The sequence below is a fragment of the Corvus moneduloides genome, chromosome 1 (assembly GCF_009650955.1).
Source record: "Corvus moneduloides isolate bCorMon1 chromosome 1, bCorMon1.pri, whole genome shotgun sequence".
In the NCBI taxonomy this organism is placed as follows: domain Eukaryota; kingdom Metazoa; phylum Chordata; class Aves; order Passeriformes; family Corvidae; genus Corvus; species Corvus moneduloides.
In genome coordinates, this window is record NC_045476.1 from 68126209 (window position 1) to 68148552 (window position 22344).

The 22344-nt window shown below is 39.8% G+C and overlaps 2 protein-coding genes across 8 annotated transcripts in view; both read right to left on the reverse strand.

The window, feature by feature from the left end:
* CDKAL1 (CDK5 regulatory subunit associated protein 1 like 1) overlaps positions 1-15206 on the reverse strand; it is a 396424-nt gene extending 381218 nt beyond the window's left edge. The window contains exons 1-4 of one of the 5 annotated variants that reach the window (XM_032114324.1): positions 15139-15206; positions 13398-13435; positions 11613-11779; positions 8597-8709 (exon numbers count right to left, since the gene is read on the reverse strand). In XM_032114324.1, the coding sequence (XP_031970215.1) occupies positions 8597-8709; positions 11613-11779 (280 nt within the window). In that variant the 5' untranslated portion in view covers positions 13398-13435; positions 15139-15206. Of the gene's footprint in view, positions 1-8596; positions 8710-10093; positions 10187-11612; positions 11780-13397; positions 13436-14885; positions 15092-15127 lie in introns of those variants that run through there. The other 4 variants (XM_032114315.1, XM_032114332.1, XM_032114342.1 and 1 more) reach the window with 4 other exon arrangements.
* Positions 15207-19521: 4315 nt separating this feature from the next.
* The window catches only part of E2F3 (E2F transcription factor 3), a 42121-nt gene continuing 39298 nt past the window's right edge, over positions 19522-22344 (reverse strand). For all 3 annotated transcript variants that reach the window (XM_032114378.1, XM_032114368.1, XM_032114388.1), the window contains exon 7: positions 19522-21831. In XM_032114378.1, the coding sequence (XP_031970269.1) occupies positions 21566-21831 (266 nt within the window). In that variant the 3' untranslated portion in view covers positions 19522-21565. The remainder of the gene's footprint in view (positions 21832-22344) is intronic.

Sequence of the window (22344 nt, forward strand, 5' to 3'; positions counted from 1 at the left end):
GAAGTACAAAACATAGACCTTAATAATCAACAGCAAAGTTGCCAACTAAATCAGCATAAGATCAGAATGACAGCAAATAATTTAAATTAAAGCAGGTTTAATCAAATGCATATGACTGTACTTCAAATGTGCCTAACGCTCCAGGACCCTCAACTCAGCCGCTCCGAGTCCAGCAGGGATGGGAAGGTTCGGTGCCGTCCCGGCTGGCAGGAGCGCGGCGCAGCCCGGCACTCCTTAGGCACCACTGCCCCCTCTCGGCTGCTCCCGGCACGGCACCACCGCGCCGAAGCTCCTGCCCAGCCCTCACTGCACAGCGCCTCACCTGTTAAACCTTCTCCAGCTGAAAAAAGCCTAAATTACCTGAAAAAAAGCCTATACATTACCTTATCCCGACTCTGTGTGTGTGTGTGTGTGTGTGACCACTATATAAACATTCTTTTAGAAAGAAACCAGAAGGGTAGTGTCCGAATTTGCTCATATGGCCAAGCAGGCCTGGGGAGACACAGTGCTGTATCACTTTAAAAAAAAAAAAAAAAAACGCATAAATTCAAAGCACAGACGAGCTAAAACAGCAGCAGACACATTCCAAGGACGGGATGGGAATCGAGGAAAGATAAAAAATTGCTACATCTTTCATTGCTTGTTCACTCAGTGACAGGACCTGTTTTAACACGAGAGCCACGGCATCACCAGGCTTACATGAACATAACCAAAGCCAGCAAAAAAGAAGGAAACAAAATCTACACTCAGGTCTGATAGTCCTTTTCTCTCTTTTTTTTTTTTCCCTTTATTTGCTCCCATCAATGAGCAAAAGCACCAAAACCAATTTGTGTCTAGTATCTGTTTTAGTGCATTTCTACTGTCTCCAGCCAGCCTCTACAATCACACGGCAGTCTTTTCTCTTAGTATGCCCTCAGGCCTTACAGAGGGAGAACACCACAGATTAATGTTCTGTATTTGGTGACACAGAACAGTTCGATTTGTGCTACATTCAAAATTCTTACAAGCAACACGCCAGAAAGCAACACACTCAAAGCAACACACTCAGGCTTGCCTTGCTCTCCAGACTAACGTACAGCGACTCACACACAGAGGCATCCACATGGCAACTGACAAAAAAGCATTCCCAAAACATATTAAAAGCATCTTAATGTAAAGCTCTGACCATGGCAAGTTCAGAGAACTCTGTCCTCATAAGCAATTTCTCAAACCCAAGGAACTGGCAGCTAAGCATCATCCTTTCCAGCAAATTAAACTGTAGTCAAACTGAAGCAAGAGCCGGCAGTGAACATTAATCCTCCACCATTCCCCAGTCATCCAGGGTAACAAGAACGTCCTTTTCAAGTGCTCCTACAAATGCTCCTGACCAAAATATAACCCTGCCCCTATGTCTCAGAGTACATGGTCAAAGAAATCTCTTCAGGTTATAAAAAAGTAGTCTGTTCCCCCATTAGCTTTTATAAATCTACTATAAATTTTCCTTATGCATGAAGAACCATGAGATATCTGCAACTAATATCTCTGTAGAATACCCTACAAAGCTCCTCATCATCTGGGTGTCTATGCCGAACTCACTTCATCACTGCTATTTATGCTTCATTTGCTGATTGCTTAACCATCTACTACAGGGGCATATTCCACATAGGTAAATTTCAACTCCTGGTAACATCCATCCTCCTTTCATGGTTCAATCCTTCTCAAATTCATTCTTCTGGATTACATGAAGTTCAACATTGCCAGAACTAAACTCCATTGCACAACCACGAGAGCATACAGCCAATGCTCTGTCACTAGAATTAACCCTAAACATTTCGTGCATGCTTAAATTTACCTACATGAGCTCTCTGCAAGTGTCTCTGAAGATAAGTGTGCACATAGGATTTATTTAGGTTCTTCAGCGTGCTCCCAACTTTCAGTTGCCAGGCCTGTGATTGTGAAATAAAAACACTAAAAGAAAAAAAAAGCCACTCATAGATGAATAGGTGATTTTAAAGAGGATAAAGACAGCACACACTTGTCATATCTAGTACTAATGGCAGTGATGCCACTATGAGGAGAAAACAGACTCTAGTTCTTATCTAGTTCCCCCATAAACAGGGGACACATTTCCCAGTTTGAGAACTAGGAGTTCTATCCTGTAACAGAGACAACATCCTCAAAGCTGGACTCCCCACTTAACAGAAAGTTGCCCAACAGGAATAAGAAGTTGATGCTGAGGAAGCCGAGGTAGGAAAAACTCACCGCAAAGAGGTCATATATCTTGTACTGTGCAACAAGTCAGAGGCGATAAGTAACAGAAGTCTAGCCACACACGGGTTAGGAAGTCTTACAGGGAACACCGGAGCAGTAATACACAGCTGCCAAAACCACAATTATACGTTAGTTTACAGAGACTTGGGGAACATGCAGTGCTGCAGATGAGTCACAGCATGATGCCACATGAGCTCTACGCTGCAAGAAACCATCCCAACAGTATCCAGACTCATTGTCACCCTCACTGCCTTATAGGACACTTCTGGCTGCACTGGGAATCTCTCTTCCTCCCAAAGAACTGTGAAATCTTGATCATCTACAGTTGTGCAACTCCATCTGCTACATCCCATGAGCCTCACCTGTTTTCTTCCCTGCTCTGGCCCATTTCACCATCTCTCCTCATTCTCCTAACCATCTCACCATAGAAGTTTCAGATTTTAAAAGGAAGAAAACCACCACACCCACATCCCGAGTATTCCCATAATAACTGCATGTCAGAGCATTCTTTTCAAGCCTGAACACCAAGAATCAGCACACAAAACAAACTTGTGATGAACAGAAACTCCAATCTTCTAAAAGCAGGAATCAGCATCACTGGAACTGTAAGGCAATTATCTCAAGACAACATGTACAGAAATAAGTTACTTTACTGACTCTCACAGTATCAACATTCAAAAGCTTATACATCCAGATTATGAGTCAGCTTGAATCTGAAAGAGAAATCTGTTGCAGAACAGGTATGCCGGTAAGGTTATCAAGAAATGCAAAAACCATACAGGGCAGTGACTTTACAAGTTAAAGACAACGGGGGAATTCTTCACCAAGGGTACAAAACACCAGAATTTACATCTCTGTTCCCTTTTCTCCATTGCTCAGCTGCTTCAGAGACAGTTTCATGACTGCAGTGTTGTAGAGAGAACAGAAACACCTCTCATCACCAGAAAAGCAGTGTGGGGTATTTTTCATATTTAAACACACACCATGCATTCCCTGCCCCCTAAAAAAGGATTGTACATTATCTTTTTCTTCTAAATTGGAACTGCACTCATAACCATTTGAAAAGTACAAATACAAACACAAGGACTAACCTTGAATTCTCTGACTGATAAGGCACTTAATGAGCAGTGACTAAAGATCTGTCTTTTAGCTTAATAAAGAATACTAAAAATACCTCACCATGAGGATGGTTGACCCCAAAAACTACACAGTAGTCACTACCATTTTACATGATACTTAGGAAGGAACATTTGAGCTTTGTGGAGAGGGTTGAGAGCAGGGTGGAGAGCAAAAAATGGAAAGACCAAGTGCTGATTCTGAGCAACTAAAAGCACACACTGGAAACCAGCAGAGATCGTAGTCAAAATACTTCATCAACCACTATTCAGGCTGCAGAGAGCTTATTTTAATAATACAATAACCTATTTAAGAGATCTCTACTTTAAAACAATAAAATAAACTAAAATCTAGTATTAAAATTTTATTGTGGAGTATAGAAGTACTTTCAAAACAACACTTGAAACAAAGGACCAGATTCTGAAGTGACTCACAACCCATGAATCAATACGTGTACAGTCTTAGTAATTTTCTTTATTTTGCACTTGGATGAATAAAACTCATGCTGCAGCATGCTTTGCTGTGTCTGTATGGGGATGGCCAAAGTCTACATAAGCATGGCTTATTCAACACAATGAACAGGAGACAATGCCTTTGAACACTGAAGTCCATATTAGATTGTAGCACCTCATCTGCTTTTCAACAGCAGACTCCTTCCTTTTACACCTGTCTTCTTTTCAACATGAGGTCTTAAGAAGATCAAGAGCATTTTTTCCTTTCTTGTCTTCTTCCTTCTTTCTTCTACTCAAATGTGCTGTTTAAGCAGATGGAGAGTCTTAATGAAACCTCAGTTATATCCACTGGCAAACAAAACTGACAAGTGTTTAGAAAATTAACAAGTAGAAGAGGGAAAAAACCCCAGTTAATTTCTTTAATGGAATTTCAAAATATTATTTGATACTTGCTTTAGAGGAATACATAACTACTCTGCACAGGGAGTTACAGAGCTGTAAGACATGTAACTTGGACTATAAACACTAAGATCCAATAGGAATTGGCAAGTCTCACTGGCAAGTCCTGCCAACTAAACATAATAATGGAGTGAGCTCTACACAGCAACTTCCCATCCAACACAGTTGCAGAAGAAATTTTTCAGACAGTGCATAGGATGCCTGAACTAATTTTAGATTAGTCTAAAATTGCACAAGTAAAGCTAAAGGTCTGTAACATAACCCAGTTTCTAAGTGCTGAATCAAAGCCAAGCCCACTGAATGAGCAGAAACAATTCTTGTTTCTGGAATCCCATGCTAGAGGAGGAGTTAAGTTCTGTACTAGCATTTATTTCCAAAACCCACAAAAGTGTAGCACAGGTAAGCTTTTACTAGTTTAGTTTCACTGAATGTTTTCTAACAGTTTTTGCTTCATCTTCATAAAAGTTAGTGTTCATTCTTCTGATATTTCTAAGCAACACCTTTCCCACCCCCAGTTATGTTTTACAATGGCTGAGGAGGGAATGCTTTGGACCTAAGCAGCCCTGAGCCAGAAGCAATCTGTACAAAATAACAAGCATACTTAATGTATTGATCCATCAAAATGCATTCAAAGCTGGGCCAAAACCCATTAATTCCACAGAACTAGAAACATACAGATGTCAACATATGTGAATACAACTACCCACTTCAGAAGTCGAAGCATTCTGTGTCTGACTATACCTGTGCAGCTCCATTTTTCAGAGAGAAAGTGCAGCTACATGACACACATACTGAACTCCCTTCCCAAACAAAAATCTTGCTCACAATATTTGAAAGCTCCCAGCTCGCCCACTTCCTGTTTTTCACAGCAGGCATTACTCGTACCATGAGAGTTTCTTCCTCCAGGGCGCATCTCACAGGGAGCACTCCAGCAGGTCTGCAGGCATATCTAAACTATACAGCAAGTCATGCTGCCAAGAAACCAAATCCAGTTTTAGAACCAGTAAAGCCACCATCAGCTACACTGTTTTCAGAATATGAACAAGCACCCATGGTACAGCCCTACACTGATAGCAGCTGGTCCACACGTTTCTGTGTGGCTCAGGCTCATAAAAGAGCTTCGTGTTCCCACAGGACAGCATGCCAGATTTGTTCAGAATGCTGCCTACCTTCACACTGTAAAAGCAAACACAAAAATAGGTTCAGCTCTTCTGCTGGTTTCCCTTTGCCTATTTTTAAGCTGATGCAGTCCCTGACTTTTAATCACCATTGCTGTTATTGCAGTATCTGTGTATTGCTGATTCACACTCCGGTCTGTCCCCAGACAAAGGCAGTCTTTGCTCTGAAAAGCACAGCCCTCAGTTTCCACCTTTGGATATAGACATTCCTGGAAGCAACAAAGGGTGCTTGTACAGAAAGAACATTTTTGAAACACATGGAAAGCAAGGAGGATATTATATCCCTGTTCAGTTTCAGGTAAGTCAACTTGTAAGGCAGGTTGCATTGTTACAAATTCCAGTTAACAACAGGAGTCTGTCTGATGCTGCTGTTCTTCCTTCTATGTTTTTTTCCAATCTTGAAATTAGACAGAAGACACTAGAAATAGTGCTTGACTCCTTCATAATGGAGCAATATCTGCAGGTAAAGCTCACTTTATTTCCTAAAGCAAGAACTTTATTCCATCATCTTTTCAGTAAATGTTGTCTCAAAAGCTTAGGAACATGTAGGAATCAGGCTAATCCAAACACTTTTATTTAAGTAATAGTTGTCCAAGACACTGTGACAATAGACCATCTTTCACCTTAGTGAGTATTTCTATCTTTTCCTCAAGAAAACAGTTTTACATAAAACTAACAAATTCCAGCAACAGAGGCATTGATTTACAAAATAGCTCTTGCAAAACATTTTCTTCTTATTTTTTTCATACCATAAACAATATTAAGTTTAATTTCAAGAAATGTTTGAAATTCAAGGAGTTTGGGTCTCAGAACAGGTATTTACAAGAATTGCCCTACAATCCAGTTGGGGATGGGAATCACAGCGCAAGGTGTATCTGCATCCTGCGTATTTTCTGCTATTGGAGATGCATAAGCAATAGATTCTCAGCTGTTGTACAAATGCTTCAATAAAAACCCAGTAGTTCTCCAGTGCTGCCTCTGAAGGACGCTCAAGGAGAGAGCTGAGATATTGCTGGGGTGTTAACTTGAATGGCTTGAGTAAAGATAAGATAATATTTGCTAGGTAGGAAAAGTACTGTGCTGGTGCTAAATGATTAGTGGACAATTTTGCTTTACATAAAATGAATCCAGCAGTTTTTACTTCCTCAGATTACATGTAAAACTGTATTTTCCTGCTGTCAGATCCCAAATGACACTCCTGCTCTCGCTCCCAAGAAGTCTGACTGAATGGAGATATGCACCAGGTGAGTAACTTTCCTCTCCCAATGAACTGCACACCAAATTTCTCAAGTGTCTGAGAGCCATCCAGCCTGTATCTTGGAGACCTAAGGAAGGGGAAGCAGCGCATGCAGTTCACTACATGATCGTGATTGTGACCTCTCACTGTTAAGCAACAGTTACTGTTACTAACTGCTTCACTGTATAGGACAAAAAGATTAAATCCCTATTTGACATTCTATCTGAACTTCCCAGATGACTTAATATAAAAGAAGCCAAACATGCCTTCTTAAGAAGAGATTGACAAGAATTACTTAATTTCAAAAAGTAGAAACTACACTGCATAATTTCTGGCTATCACCTAGCACTGAGGGTTTTTTGTTTCTTCCATTTAATGTATGTATATACATTTACATAAACTAAATCAAGACTTAGATTTAATAATGACTAGAAACTAGAGGTCAGTTTCATTTACAACTACCAAAATTACTCTGGAACTCCTGTCCCAGCAACTGCAACTTTTATTCAGTTTTTAGTTCTCAGTTTCAGATTCTAGATATAGACTTATTTCAATTCTAATGTTATGAACAGTTAATTTTCTAAAAAGATAAAGTAAGGTATCAAAAACTTAAGGTAGTTCCTTCCTTCACTGCACTCCCATCCTTCCTACATCCCTCCCAGTAAAATTTCAAAAGCACAGAACAGCCATCTGAATCTTGACAACCCAGAAGTAGCTTCTGGAACATATGCATTAGAAAAACTAAGGTAAAGAGGAGTTAAATTTAAGAAAGCCATAATACAAACTCATTTGCAGTCTTATACCAACAGCTGTTACAAATAAGGTTTTTTTGGACCAGCATTCCACTTGTCTGTGGAAAGAGCATACCTACTCCAGAACTGTACTACTAATTTAATAATCACCTGGGTTCCCTAAAATAATTCAGCATTTGAATAATTCAGTGTCTTATTTCTACTTAAGAAAGATCAACAGCAATAAAGGAAAATGAGATGCAACTGTTTAACGGTATCATGAGGTGTTCAAGAAAAGAAACAGCTGTTTTGTGAAATCAGGAATGTTTTTAGAAAAATGTCAGGACAGACAACTTTGGAGTCTTTCAGTATACAAGTTCAAGTGTGAGACACACCTGAACTTGAATTAATTAATAAAACTTAAGTTTCTATCTTGAGTAGTCAAAAGCTACACAGAAGTATTCAGATAATACTTCTCTGCTGAAACATGGTATTAATCTAACTTTTCAACTTTTTTGTCAGCATATTTTGCATTAAGGAGATGAAATGTGGTTAGCACAACCACATGTTTGGGGGTATTTTTAGGATTGGGGAGATTTTTAAAGTACTTGGAAGGGAAGGAGAAATAGCATTCTCAGCTCTTTGGAATCTACAAGGTACAATCCTGTATCATCCCACCTCCATCATACTGATATTCTCTCCTGAAACAAAAGATCATTCACCTGGAGTAGACCACCTCTGCTCCAGTGCAAACACACACATCACCAAGTGAAAACACACTGCCTCTCTCTCTCTCTCCCCCTTGGGTTCCACCAATTACAATTAAAACCCAAGAATTAATATACTTCCCGTCCACTTTTATGAAAACTTTTCAATTCAGTTTAGCAAGTAAAATGTCTAAAAAAGGCACTGAATGACATCTATTTGATGTCTGCCCTGTCAAGAAAATATAACCATTCTGAAAGCACTCATCCCGTAATCATTCTGCTTAATGCCAGGAAAACACTTTACATCCTCAGCTTCAGATCAGAAAGGGAATCAGAAGGGGATTTTTAAAAGCATAAAAGACTGAAATTAAGACTTCAATTAAGACTGAAAATATTTGACGACAACTTGACAGCACTGAATGTTCACCCTAGAAAAACTGATTACAGGGCTCACTCATACTGTTACCTGTAATTTTGTATCCATATGCAGCCAGCTGTCCAGCCATGTATTCACCATCTGAATTATTGTGAGAACATCCCCATGTACGAATCCAGATTTTCTGAACACCAGGAATAATGCTGTCAAGTAAAAAGGAATGAGAAATGCAAGTTAAATGATGAACAAGCTCCCCCTTTATGCCCACTGAACTGACTGAATGACCGTAATTCTTCTAACTTAAAATAAGCAACACTAGCAGTAACAACTCCAAAACAGCTGAGGAAAAACAGTAATTATGTGATTTTAGTGTAATGGGTATTAGGCCTTGCTGGGATAGAGTAACTTTCCTCACAGCAACCCATATAAGTGCTGTGTTTTGTATCTGTGACTAAGTGTTGATAAGACACCGGTGTTTCAGCTATCACTGAACAGTGCTTGCTTGTTTCCCACTGTGCTCCATCGCACCACATGCAGGCTGCAGATGGACAACAGCCTGGGAGGAACATGAACAGAATAGCTGACCAAAAGGATAATTAATTCCAGAAGGCATCATGTTCAGCAATAAAAGCTGTGGGTTTGGTATTTCCAAAATAACCATTGTTCCGAGACTGGTTGGGTACCAGTCTGCTTGTGGGAGGTGGTGAATGGTTGCTTTTGCATCACTTGGGGCTTTTCCCTGCTCCTTCCTTCACTTTATCTGTCTTCATCTCAACCCATAAGCTTTCTCACTTTTACTCTTCCAGTTCTCTCCATTGTGGTAGAGTCAATCCACCACAATTAGCAAGAGATAGAAAAGAGTTTTAGCATGGAGAAGGTGCAAGAGCTGTAGGATAACAACAGATTCAGTACACTGCAGTTATCTTAAAGCAGCAACAAAAACCCCAACAAAACACACATATAAACACACCAAAAAAAATCCCCAAACTTAAACTCCCCAACTTTTTCAAAATTATCATATCATGTACAAGTAACCTTCAAGTGACACCAGTGAAATTAGGCCACCAGCAAACAAACTGCAATCTTTTGATATTATGGCATGCATCAATTGTAGTTCCCTCCATACAAGCCAGCTCTATAAATTAACTTGACGGCCATCAGCCGTACAAACAGTGGGAAGCTCCCATCCCAACCCTTCCAGGCTGCAGAAGCAGCATGGCAGACATGCAGTGTGGAGCTAGCACATACAGTGCTCCAAGAACCAACAAGAAGTTCTGCAAGAAGCTCTCATTGAAATTCCTGGGATAACTGCCAATTGAGCTAAAGACGCCAGTACAAGAACACCACACATCCTGGAACACAATACTGCACCCTGCCTACAGCTTCTTTTTTTTCCCTCCCCCTCCACGCTTCTTTTTTAACAGACACTTCCCCTAATTAAAAATAGAAATTTGTTGATGGAACATTAATGATCATTAAGTGTAAACACAGGGTATTTAGACTTCCTGCTGTCCAAACAACACATGTTCAATGCACTTTCTTGGGTATCAAACACTAAAACGCAGCCTGTTAGAGAATATATAGTACCTGAACACTTTGGGGCATGAAGTACTTGTGTGGAGTATCTACAGAGCACCAGTTCAGCTGTCCATACACTCCTGGCAGACCGAGGCCAATGCACTTTTAGGGGCATGCAGATAAACATGCATTGTTGTGCTTATAAAATCTCTTTTGAACACAGATGAAAACTCAAAATTTAATTTCTCCACAGGAAATTAAATTTCCATCCACAATTTATTTTCATCTTTATCGTACGCAGAAATTTTATCCACCAACTTTAAACGAATGTGCAAAAAAAGGAAAAAAAAAAAAAGAAAAACCCCAGATCTCAGAACTGCAGTAGAAACTATAATCAATAACTGAGTTGACCTATACTCTAATCAATTCTACTGCAGCAGATTCTGTTCTTATGGAAATCACAATTAGGAAAAATGCAAAGATACATTTCATGCTCATTGCAAACTATTTCCACTGAAATAAAACCGCAAGTTCAAAAGAAGTTTTACCATGTCACTTGCAGGATGTACACACGAAAAGTACACCCTCTGCAAATCCCAGGATCCAGAAAACAGGTTGAAAGACTGAAGCAAGGAGACTTCATGAAAGGAGACTGGCTTGGGGAACAGTTCAGCACACTGAGCATACGTAAGTCCCTGGGCCCTGACAGGATGCACCCACAAGAGAGCCAGGGACATATTGGAGACAGTCCAACAAAGGGCCATAAAGCTCACAAAGGGACTGGAACATGTCTCGTAAGAGGAAAGGCTTAGAGTGCTGGGACTGTTCTGCCTGGAGAAGAGAAGGCTCAGGGTCATCTCATCAAAGTATACAAATACCTGAAGGGAGAGTGCAAAGAAGACAGAGACAGGATTTTTTTCAGTGGTGCCCAAGTAACACGACCAGAGGCAACAGGCACAAACTGAAACATGGGAGGCTCCCTCTGAGCATCAGGAAACAATTTTTTCACTCTAAGAATGACCAAGAACTGGCACAGGTTACCCAGGGAGGTTGTAGAATCTCCATCCCCTGAAGATACTCAAAAACTACCTAGTCAAGATTCGTGCCAACTGGTTCTTCATGGCCATGCTCAAGCAGGGGGTTTGCACAAGATGACCTTCCAACCTCAAGCCTTTATCAACTCTCAGGATTTTTTTCTTATTTCTCATTTCAGATGTCAAAACGCTACTCCAGGACTGCATTTTGAAAACTCAGATTGTATTTAGGTAATTAGCATGTAACAGACAAATTTTCAGAAATGTTTTACACATAAAAGCATAACAGAAACCATTTATCCAGTCTGATTATTCCACTCATCAACATCTTAGCAATAACTGATTTCTACAGAAAATCTGTCTAGGAAAAGAAATTTGCTTAGGATTTATTATTTATTCTCTCTATGTTCTATAAGGACTATTTTACTCATTTTTATCTTGTACACAGATTTTACATTAAGACATAACACAAACTTCCACCTTGTTTTTAAAAGCTGAAAAGAGCATGCAAGATACAAGAACAGCAACGACACAGGACCAATGTAAGACTTTACCTGTCACTTGGGGGCTCATCATCTGTCTGAACGTTTTTTTGGGAGTTGCGTTTTCGCACTTTGGGAAAAACATTCTTTCTCACAAACTGCCGATCGTGTGGCCTCAAATCTTCTGCTGACACGATGTCTTCAATATCCTCAAGCACTGACTCACAGGCAGCAGGCATCTTCAGGAAGCGTTGGAAAAGACTGGCATTAGCAAAGCATTTGAGTAGAAAACCAAGGCCTCATATCTACTGTACATTTCTCATAACGAAAAGTCAGATGTATTGCTAAGCATACGTGCAATACATCGCACATATGAGGGATACTGAGCACATAAAAACAACCCACTATCCAGAGACATTTCCAGAATGCCCTCTTCCCCCAGTATCTCAAACACAGGCAGGGAGAAAGTCACAAACCATATAGATTCTTAATGGCGTGTTTATAATCATCTGTACCTTGTCATCTTCTAATTCAAAAACGCTTCATCTCCTCTGACACAACGCATCCAAGATACAGATATTTTTAATCATGTCAGCATCATAATAAAATAGAGAGCTCATGTTACGTGATGGACGTACTTCCACTCACGCCACAGAAGAATAATGAAAGTTACAGAATCCAAGTGACTGCTTCAGAGGCCATTCTGGCTCTCTTATTTGGGTGTGGACACTATCTAAATATGTTTTCATAGTCCTTCTGAAAACAAACCAAACTATTCCTAGACTTCCTGATTCCACAGGCTTTCATCTGAATTAGTTCATTCATTGGGACAATAAAATAAAAATTTCTGTTTTCAGGTACAGAACGTTAAACAACTATAACTAACTAATAAAAAATAAATATTTTATAATCTGGCTAGAACAATATACTAAAAGATTGCTAAAATCTAATTATGTTTTCCACAAGAAAGTGAATACATATGTATATGTATCTCCCAGCATATGTCAAAATCCAGGTTAGTTTTCAGGAATCAAAAAAAAAGCCATTTGCTAGAAGAGTCTATAAAAAAATGTTACTGCATTAACTACATGCCATACTGTAACTCCTAACAATAAAGTCTGAAGTACCATTGGAAACTCAGGTTTTTTACATAAACCAACAGTTTACTAAGGAAATCATATAAGGGCATTTCACAGAGTTTACAGGGAAAATACAACACTTTGCTAACTGACAACAAAGAACAAAAAAACAAGGCTTTAATTTCTTTAAAATTAGACTTCAGGAACGGCAGATTTGCTACTGGCATCAAAACACTTCCAGATGTTGCAAATGAATTACTGAAGAACATAAGAAGTTAAACCCCCATGCATTTTCCCAGCATGTGTCCATCAGTCAATATTGCAAAATATACTTCAAAATAAAACTTCGTGTACAATAAAACTTCATGAACCATCACACATCTGCATTTAACTTAAAAAGGAACAGAATGACATCACAAAGGGGATGCATCTGCCCCAGCTACTTAGGCAATTAGCACTCTTCTAGATAAATAAAACCCACGATCTATAAAATAATGCAGCAAAAGGTGAACAAAAATAAACATTCCTGAAAAGTCTAACAATTAAGAACACAAGGGAAAGGTGACATCTCTTACACTACTTTATACCACTGACAATATGTACAAATAGGTAAAGTCATCAAATCAATATCTGGAAGGGAATAAAAAGTTTTGATTTGTTGTTTTTTTCTCTCTTACAGAAAAATATCCAATGTAATGGAGCAGCTGGAAAAACAACTAAGCTTAGCTTATTTTGGTGACCCATGGAAGAAAGAATACAGCCAAACTAAAATGCCTACCTTTTTAAGCAAGGTCTAAATCCTCTTGGACAGTAATCCTGGGGGGTGGGGGAAAAGGAAAAAAGATATGGCATGAACAAGAAGAACTAGCAGACAGAAAACCGTGAATCCATGTTATTGTGCAACAAGTATTCATCCTCCCTTTGCAGAAATACATTCCTTGCCCAGCTTGACCTCATGTGGACTGGGTACACATGCTGGATGGCTGGGTGGAAGAGCACCCACATTTTCCCTGTCTCCTGAACAGGGGCACTGTTCTTTTAATCCTTCTTCTATAGTCTTTTTTTTTTTTTCCAAAGTCAGATGTATTTAAATTATCTCAGACTTCATCCAGATTCTGCCTTCAATCAGTTTAAGATTTTGAATGAAAGAAGGGAGAGATTAACAGCAAATTTTAGTTCAAATCATTCACAATTTTTTTTTAAATTAGAACACTGTGAAGTTATTTTAAAACAGATTATTTGGTATCTGCACTAGTTCCATATGCATGCATGGTATCTCCTTCACAAGGAAAAAAAAAAAAATAAAGACAGATTCCTGCAGCTATTCTGGTAGATTGACTAAAATAAGAAGCAATAACAAAATTAGAAGTTAATGTATTCTTCTCATACTGCCAAGCTGCACCTACAGAACTCTACGTTTCTCTTAAAAAAATATCAGTAAGCAAATAAAAAACTACAGTTGTTTTAACATCTTCTCAGAAACAAAACTTCCCTTGTGCCAGTCTGTTTTGGTCACCCCTTCTCAATCTCCTTGCACATATGGAGGACTTCCATCCAGGTGGAAGAGGACCGCTCTTTTCAGCTATTTACCAACAGATGTCTCCGGGAACGCCCCAGGATTCTATCCCCGGGCTCACACAGAGCAGAAGAAAACTGTACCGTTAACACAGAGTGAGACCAAGTATTATGTACATGTACACGTGCATGTGAATATATGTGTGTATACATACATCACAGAATGACAGAATTATTAGCGTTGGGAAGGGACCTCCAGAGATCATCCAGCCCTGCCAAGTCAGGGCCACCTGGAGCAGGTTACAAGGGAATGTGTCCACGTCGGTTCTGAATGCCTCCAGAGAGGGAGACGCCACAGCCTCCGCGGACAGCCTGTTCCAGTGCTCTGCCACCCTCAAAGTTCTTCTTCATGTTAAAGTAAAACTTCCTGCGTTTTATGGCCTCATCCTGTCACCGGGCACCTAAAAAGTCTGGCACCATCCTGCTGGCACCCGCCTCTGAGATACTGATATGAATTAACGAGATCCCCTCTCAGTATTCTCTTCTCCAGACTAAACAGGCTCAGCTTCCACAGTCTCTCCTCATACACATAAATACGTAAACTATGTATATATATATATATATATATATAAGCACAGACACAAGTACAGCCCACGGGCGAGGGGCAGTCGGGCCGCCGCCTGGACCACGCACAGCCCGAAGCCCAGCTGGGCTCGGCTCCCCTCCCCCGCTTCCCCCCCGCTGAGAGTACCCCATCCCCGAGCTGCATCCCGGCCGCCAACCCCTCCGGAGATTCCCGCCAGGAGATTCGTCTCCTCCTCCCGACGTTAACGCGGAGCCCTGGGAAGGCCCCACAGGGGATGGGAACATCGCGCGGGCAGGAGAAGGGGATCGGCCACACCGTCAGAACCGGGCAGGGGAAGGAAGGACGGGACGGAAGAGGAGAGGAGCGGAGGGAAGGGGGCCGGGGCCCATCCCGACCCCGCCACTCACCCGCACCTTACCCGGGCTCCGCCATCGCGCCCCGCCCCCAAGCCCCGCGCGCGCAGCGACGCCAGGACGGCGGCCGGCGGAGGCCACAACAGCGCGGAGGGCGCGGCACCGCCGCTTCGCCACTGAGAGCGCGGTCCCCGGCGGGAGGGCCTCCCGGCGCCTTGGAGACTCAGCTTCGTTTTAATTGGAAACTAGCAACCCCAGCAATGCCTATCCAGTTAAAGCGGCTGCGATTCTGGTGTGTCTGATCCAAATGGGAGATGAGCTATTCAACCCTCTTCTGGCCACAATGCCCTTTCTTTATCATTATTTTTAATCGTTAATTTCCTCAAAATACAATGCTAGTAGCAACACTGCTGAATAGTCTAAACGATATTGGTCAAAACATTTGGTATCAGATGGCTAGAGTTTCTGGCACTGTTTTCCTCCAAACTTTTCTGACTGATATTTAGTAAAACACCAGTGTGTTGGACTTGGATGGCTGAAGCTAAAGTTCTGAGAAGATTAAGTGTGCAGTGTCCTTGGTGATCAAAGTGTTGTACAGAGTGAGCATAATGTTATTGCTTTGGCTTTAAAATGCACAGTTAACCTAAAACGATTATTTATATTGTATCTTTCTTTAACATATTCTGAGGTAGTCAGCTTTGGAATGCAAAAGTCACCGTTTCCTGTAGTTGCAAATCAAACATCAAGTTTCTCTCTTTAGAAGGGGCCTTTGGAGTCAGTTTACTCCTTGAAAAGAAGATTATAGTCTCCCTGGAACTGGGGGGAAAGGTAATGAAAACCCTGAGTGTATTCCATAGTAGGTCTGTTGGTTCACTCGCAGATAAAATGTGGCAACCTCTAATTACGAAAATTATTTCCCTCTCCTTTTCCTATGAACTAGTGCTTATTTTATGTAATGCTTAGCTGACAATGCCCACAGTGGAAAAAAAAAAAAAAAAAAAAAAAAAAAAAAAAAAAAAAAAAGAAAATGTGGCCAAAGGAACAGGAGAGATTTAAAGAAGAGAACTGGGACAGAAAGAAATAAGCACTTCATTTAAATCAGTCCTTAAGAACAAATCATTCTGAGCAGGACTGAGCACTATTAATATCACCCTGGTCTCATGATAGAGTCATTGTTACTGTTTAAGATATATTTGCCTTCCTGTTTGGTCTTTGTTTAGGCACACAAGTACTTTCCAGAGATTCTCTCAGCGAGCCACTATGTGATGTGTAATTTGTTACTTTTGTAGCATTTTTAGCCCAGGAGAGAATGGAGGAAAATATTTCAAAATGGGTGGCCATGCTGATCTATTTCAGACCTCCTCCTATGGTGTCAGCAGTCCTTACTAGGCCAGTAATAATGGTATCTATACCACCAATCAGCCTTTTAACTGCTGCCTGGTAAGGTTAGCGATTCTCTTCCTTTTCGCTTTTCAGTCTCCCATGTTCAAAGTATTTCCCATGCAGTCCTTGAATTCAGCTTCTCTGTTCTGGGAGCACTGCACTGCACTACCTCACCGCTGTCCCCACCAGCCAAGTGTTCGTGCTCTGGTTAAACGCAGCTGGGCACGCACAGCTGGTTTATGGCTGACTGAAAGAGCAAAGCACAGACAGCCTGCAAGACATAACCAAAAATCTCCAAATGGCCAACACTGACCAACACTACTCATTAAGGGGAGGCAGTGATCTCCAAGAGCAGCTCCCAGGCAGGAAAAGCCCATGAGTCCCATACCTAGTGACATAAATAGGCCACACTGATCAGTTCCAGCATGATCCAGCAGAGCCTTTACTTTGTCCTGCTGCCAAGAATGCAGAGAATCAAGCAGCCCTTGTGCCAACACAGTCGTGTTGAGTCCTAGGATGTAGCCACAACATGGAAGGCACTCTCCCAGTGCTTTTGAAGCTCACAAACCTAAGATGGTTTGTAGCATATTCATAGTAACAAATAAAGCTGCATCAGACAGCAGGTAGCACAGCAGGTAGGGAAGGAAGCAGATGATTCCCTACACCTCCTGATCAGAGGAAAGAAGTTCATCCATATCTATCTGGGAAAACTGCTTTTTATGTGACAGTGGCTAGGAGTACAACTTCCAGTACTGGCCTTCTCTGGGCTGGCAGCAGACATGCTCCATTTCCTTGAGTGTCCAAAGAAGAGCTTTAGATTACTTCCTTTCCAAGTTGCCTGCAGACCTTACTTCCTACTCTTCAGGTCTGGTAGACTCAAAGACATCAGCCTCAGACTAGGTTACCAACTGAAGTCATAGGTTTTGCAGGAGTAGGTAGTTGGAAAAATAAAAAAACTACCAGGAAAATAAAATCCAAATCTCAAATTCAGCTCCTGGTTAGTAGAAGACACATCCTTAGTTGGTTTAGAGCATCTCAACTAACATCCTTAGGGAAGGAAAACAGCCAGGGAGGTGAGGGCTCAATTTTTGTATGGCAACCTTATTCTCTGCTAACTAACATCAGTTCTGGGTGGAAATAGCTGGGAAGGTATTCAGAAAAAAATGGAGAGTCCTAAAAGAGATACAAGAAATTAGATTTTTTTTTTCCTCTATTCTTGAAATTTAGGAGAATCTGGCTGATCATTTGTGAGCAACATTCAGCACCACTCAGAACTGGTAACAATCCATTTTATCCTGTTATATGTGACACTTTCTCCCTGTCAAGTTTTAGAAAGAAAATAGTGGATAAAGAAACTCCCAGACTTAATAAAGGCCAAGCATTCTTCTGACCATTGCTTAGCTGTACAGTAATATCCAGGCAGATCTTGCTTCAGCAAGAAAACCAGAATGGGGAGATGAATTCTACTTGTTTATGCTTTGGTTAATACCACTGCACTGACTTTGCTCTACAGGCTCGTGGTTCACTTAATGTTGAGAATTGTTGGCTCCAGGAACGCTAATGGCTTCATGCATTAACTGTGTTTCATGTAGGGGGAAAAGACATATACTAACTTTGGTGCTTTTAAACATGTAGCTATGTTTCACTCTACAGAAAGTACCTTACATATCTTTCATACTTTCTACAACAAAAATGTTCGTGTCTGCATCAAGACCAAGGTGCACTTTATTCTTTCAGGTGTAAGTCAAAAGGAATATAAAGTGACTGTTTCTTGTCATTTGTAGGTGGATGAGTTCTTACTGTAGGTTCAAGAGCATGAACCTCCCCTTTTACTTTCAAACTCCTTTCCTGTGTGTAAAGGAATAAATAGCTGCCTATCATTCAGGCCATTTTGACAGATTTTTCCAAAACCTCTTCCATCTGCTGGCAGCCAAGGAATGCAGCATACGCAGCCCCCAATAAAATCTCCCTGAAACCAATACTTGTACACTGAGTAATGTTGAGGTACACCATGCTAGCCCAGAGGAGCCGGAATAAGTATTTTAACTGGCTGGGTTTTTTTATCCTGCACCTCAGCACATGGCAAGTTTGCAAAGCAGATACAGAAAGCAGAAGGAAGGAGAGGGGAAAATGACATGAAAACTGGTAATCCATAGCAGATTCTAGGGGCAAATAAAAAAGTGCTTACGGCAACTGTAGAATAGAGAAACAGAGAACAGGCCAGGGAGGTACAGCAGATATTTATTGCCATCTCTGCTTCAAAGGGGGATCAGAGAACACAGCCATCTAGCCCTCCCTTATTATTTATTAAGAATATAGAGAGGACCTTTGTAATCTTCCTTTCAGTACTGCAGTGTGCACATGTTTGAATATGTACAGGTGCACAGAGGAAGTAATAGCCTTCTCCTAGTGTGCAGGAAGTTGACAAGATACAAATGACTTGCTCAGAGGTACAACATTACAGCATTTAAGCACTCAACCATATTACAGTGATTTTATTATCCTGGGGTTTTTTTGTTGTTGTGTTGTTTTTTTTTTTTTTTTTGGCAATTGATGGATGGCATGTATCTAGAAAGGTGCTGAAGCAATACCAGAAAAGATGTACAAGTTTGTAAATACAGGTCTGGCACAAAGGACTCAAGAAAACACAACTTCTTTTCAAAGCTACTATAAGGAAACTTCTGGAGAATTATCAGTAGGAAGGTTAAGCAGATCCTCAACAACTGCTTTCATGTGATTTAATCCTACAATAACACAATTTCTATGAAGTTTGCAAGAAGTCTGTTTCTAATTCATATGAGAGGAGAGGGAATAAATAAAAATAAACTTGTATTATCCCAACCTCTGGATCACCTGCTGTGTCTCTTAACACGTGTCTTTTCTTCTTGTTTCACTCTGGCTTAAAAAAACCCGCTGAACTTATTGTTGGCATTGTAAAAAAATGGGATTGAAACTATCTGGTGTCAAATGAGTCTTTGCACTAATAACGAAAACAGTAACAGGTTTCAAGAAACAGTATGACAGGCACCAAGAGTAAGAAAAATTTAAATAGCTGTATACAAATCTAAAGTCTTTAAAAAATTTCATTTTTATTGATTCATTACCATACAAAATTTATTCAAATTACATCCATTTGAAGTGGTAAGATCACAGCTAGAGAACAGGTCACCCTTTAATAAATCTATTTACAAAACTCACCATAAAAGCTTTTTTTGTTGATTTTTTTCTTTTTTTTTTTTTACAGTATTTTACAGAGGTTTGTTTTGTTTTTTTTTTAAACTAGCATACAATGCAAAGCTAAATTAGATTAGTATTTTGCCCACACACATTGGGACAAGTGTTTAATTTGTACAAAAAAAAGATGGTCTGCGTTAGTCTTCATTTTCTCTTCCCTCGCAAAAGTGCCCCTTTGTCTCATAAATCTTCATGCTCACACAACTTTTACTTTCCTCTTCCACAAGACAAAAACTTTAAATACTACAATTTTATTTACAGATCCACATCTAAAAAAACTCTTAAAAAATTACAAACCAGCTAGAAAATATTCTGGCAGTGTTTACAAATTAATTCTATTGTACAAAACTGCTAGATAACTAAAGTGTGAGTTGAGAACATATATCAAATTAAATACAACTGCTGAATGATCTATGCAAACATTTGTACATATAAACACACACTTAACACTGTTTAACAGTTCTTTATGTGTTGCCCTTTATACATGTTATATTCCAAAACCCACACAGTCATACAGTTTCCTTATTAGTACTGTGACTTCTTGCCTTTTCGTGTGTGAGCTTTCATAGCAGCAACTCAATGGTACCAGAAAACCTGCATACATAATATTCTACTACAGTACAAATAGTACTAATTTTCTGAGTATGTCAGATAAGCACAACAGTAATGCAAACAAAAAGATTATATGGGCATAATCTAATCAACATTACATTAATTTAGCCCAGAACATGGCAAAATATTTTACACTCAAGAAAAACAAAATTATTTAAGACTTCTTAGAATTCCTTTGACGTTCAAAAAATAAATATTGGTACTATACTATACTAGCAAAGATCTTCAAAAAATAAATGCAATTCAGTTGATGTGGTACTTACAGTTATGTACTTTGGAAAAAAATTAGTTCCATTTTGCTGGCGAAGAGAATTATAAAAAGCTGTAAGCAGAGGAAGCTAACCCACTGAGATAAATATGATATATTGAACAAACAAAGCTTGGCATAAGTGTTTTCCATAGAGGGAAAAACCCACAGTGCATCTCTAGTAGGCACTTAACATGAAGCCCCACTTAGTACCACAAAAATTCATGTACCAGTTCTAATGCACACTGGGGGCAGTAAAATTGAACTGTGCATCTTCGTTCTAGTTTAAAAAAAACAACCAACAAAAACTACTTTCACACACACACACACACACACACACAAGCATTTTTAAAAATCTGCGATTACTACGAGAAGTGGCAGAACTTTATACTTTTCAATATCTGCAATATACACTACATTTACAGTGTATTTTTTTTTCATTAAAAGCTTTTAAGGACATAAGTATTTGACCTCATAATGAGACATATACACAGCTCAAAATGAGCATTATGACAGCAATTTAAACATTCCCACAAGTAGCTGAAGAATCCCATTCCACTCTTTTGCATTACTTCATATTTACGTTCACTGCATGTACAATCCATGTTGTGACACCCAAAAGACATGCATTCTCTGCAGAAGGCACGACCTGAAATACTATTATAAAATTGTTATTTAGGACTAAACCAGTTCATGAAGCCCTTCTCCGTAAGCCCACTTGTCACGGTAAGCAGAGACTGGGGGAGTGTGAAGACAAAACATTTACGGTCACCTGCTTGCACCTGCTGACTCGCAAGGCACTGGAGCTCAGGGTCAAGGAGAAGGCTCTGCTGTAAATGCCTTCCATTGTTTCTTATAGTATTATAGGGAGTACTCAATTAAAGTATCAGCATTGTTCAGGAGCCTAGTTTATTTAATAATGCTATTTTATGGTAAGTAGAGGACAACTCTGAATGACAGCAGGTTTTTTGATTCCATTAAAAACATAGTTTAGGTATGGACAGCACTTAAGACAATCAGCTGTATATAAATTCATCCATCAGTGAAGGAAGCTTCTCTAAATCATAAGCATCAAAGAGGTCACTGATGCCTTCCTCATCCCCAAGGCTCAGCAAATAATCTTCCTGAAGCAGAGGAGGCAGCAAATTCACAAATGGTCCTTCAAAGTTTGAGGGAATTTGGTCCTCAGTCTGCTGTAGAAGGTTGGCTGGAGAAGCCAATGGAGAGATTGTTGCCATATTTACTGAGCAGTCACCTTGTCCTGAGTTAGCAGAAGCCACTTCTGTGAGAGGAGAGAGAAGAAAAAAAAATAAAAGATGTCACATTTAGTCTCAGTAGAAATATCAGACACAGATCAAACAAAGGCACCACTGCATAAAGAGCCTTTCATAAAGCATCATTTCAACAATAAAAAAATGGCCTGCATATAATTTGTAACTTTTTTTGGTAGGTTACAAAGGGCTTCTCAAGAATGAACGTGTTGCTATCTCTCTGACTTTTCTATTAAAAAGTTATCTTACAAGATTTAAACAACTACGGGGGAAATAAATCAAGCATAGTGAGATGCCCATTTTTCAGTGGAGTTCATAGTCAAAACTGAGAACTAGATAACAAATGTCATCAGTGAAGCAATGTAGCTCCACATATACTGATACACAGAGATTTCTGCCTCTTGTGTTGAGATGGATCTTTACGGCTACTGTCCTATTTGAAAACTTGAACAAAATTGTTTCTTTCTTCAATATTGCATACACTTTGTTTTCATATGATATGCAAACAGGAAACTTATTTTAAA